This window comes from Gymnoscopelus braueri (assembly GCF_963280865.1).
Source record: "Gymnoscopelus braueri genome assembly, chromosome: 6".
Lineage (NCBI taxonomy): Eukaryota > Metazoa > Chordata > Actinopteri > Myctophiformes > Myctophidae > Gymnoscopelus > Gymnoscopelus braueri.
In genome coordinates, this window is record NC_137607.1 from 49,415,411 (window position 1) to 49,416,881 (window position 1,471).

The 1,471-nt window shown below is 43.9% G+C and overlaps 1 protein-coding gene across 1 annotated transcript in view; it reads right to left on the reverse strand.

Moving 5' to 3' along the window:
• LOC308086992 (rho GTPase-activating protein 11A-like) overlaps positions 1 to 447 on the reverse strand; it is a gene marked incomplete at both ends in the record, with an annotated part of 5,269 nt that extends 4,822 nt beyond the window's left edge. The window contains one exon of the mRNA XM_080430631.1: positions 328 to 447. Within this exon, the coding sequence (XP_080286757.1) occupies positions 328 to 447 (120 nt within the window). The remainder of the gene's footprint in view (positions 1 to 327) is intronic.
• Between the last annotated feature and the right edge of the window lie 1,024 nt (positions 448 to 1,471).

Sequence of the window (1,471 nt, forward strand, 5' to 3'; positions counted from 1 at the left end):
CCCCACTAAGGAAAGTAGGCTTTCAACATCTTAAACCCGTCTTTGATTTGGTTAGTAGCGAAAGTGTATTTTTTATTTTTACTACAGACGAGAGGCTGCGCAGCTTCTGCTACCGGGGGTGTGCTGACAACGGCTCGAAAGTAACATAGCGTTAAGGAGAACTCCTTCTAACGCTATGGACCAGAGCTATTTCAGTTAAAAACTCAACATGCTATCAGTAGTATGCCCCCCCCCCTCCCCCTCCCCTGAATCCGTTGATTCAGAGTCTGACACGACGTGAAAAAATGACACATAAGTAATGACAACCGTGTTCTTCTAGTCACTCACCTGGTTCTTCTTGGTAGATCTAGACTTGGTCCTTTTGGCTTTCTTCCAGTTAGTATTAATTCCGTAGGCGGTTTGGAGCTGCTGTACAGCTAGCTCACGTTCCGATTTGGACAGACACATTTTAAGATGTATTATTACTAATATTAATAACGGCTAAACAATTGAAAACAATCCTCTGGTCAGACTCGGAGTTCAGTTCAATGTTGTTCTCTCAGCTGATGTTGTAGACGTTGTGAGACGTTGATCTGACATCAGTTGATAAGTACCGCTCTGTGCATATGGGAAACGTCAGAGCGTTGCTTTTTGAATATAAACATCGTCAACGGCAGATCTACAAACTCACAGCACGTTGCAGGTGCTACGCATTGCGAGCTTGTAGATCTGCTCTCGTCTGTTCTCGCGGCATGCGAGAGGGCGGTTACGGGTTTTGACTGGCCAATCACAGCGGGTCTTCAGCTGTGACTGTGACGTATGACAGCAGGTGTCTCAGATGATGTGATGATGCTGTAACGTTCATCATTCAGTCTGTCGCATCTTCTCTGAGAGCTGGACGTTTGTTGAGAGAGACCTTCTGACACAAGCAGACAGTTGACTGACTACTAACTTCTAACTTCTTCTTCACTTCAACACCAACGACGTTACTTGAGACCATGGAGACGGTATGTTAACATCTTTATTAATATAATATGGAGGCTGTGAATGTGTTATAATGTTCTTGAGAGCACGTCGTTTAAGACGGTTTGTTGAGGCCCTGTCTGGTGAAGGCTCATCTGAACGTTAGTTAGCAGTTAGCGCTAGTTAGCATTGTTTCGTTCGATGTCGTATGTGGTTCTCAAACGTTTTCATGTCAAGGACCCTCAAATTGACACTTATTAGCCCGCGGACCCCCATTTGAAAAGATGTGTCAGGGACCCCCATAAGAGAATTTTTTTACGGCTCTCTAGCAGTGATTCTCAACCGTTTTAATTTCAAGGACCCCCAGTTTGAAATGCATCCATTAGACTACGGACCCCCATGTAATGACATTTATATCTCTGGGACCCCAATTTATATTGTAAAATCAATGTTAATTTAACTCTTGAGAGTGTACAAATGGAGCCGTTAGGGTCCATTTGGTTCCATTTGTACACTGTCTGAGTTACAG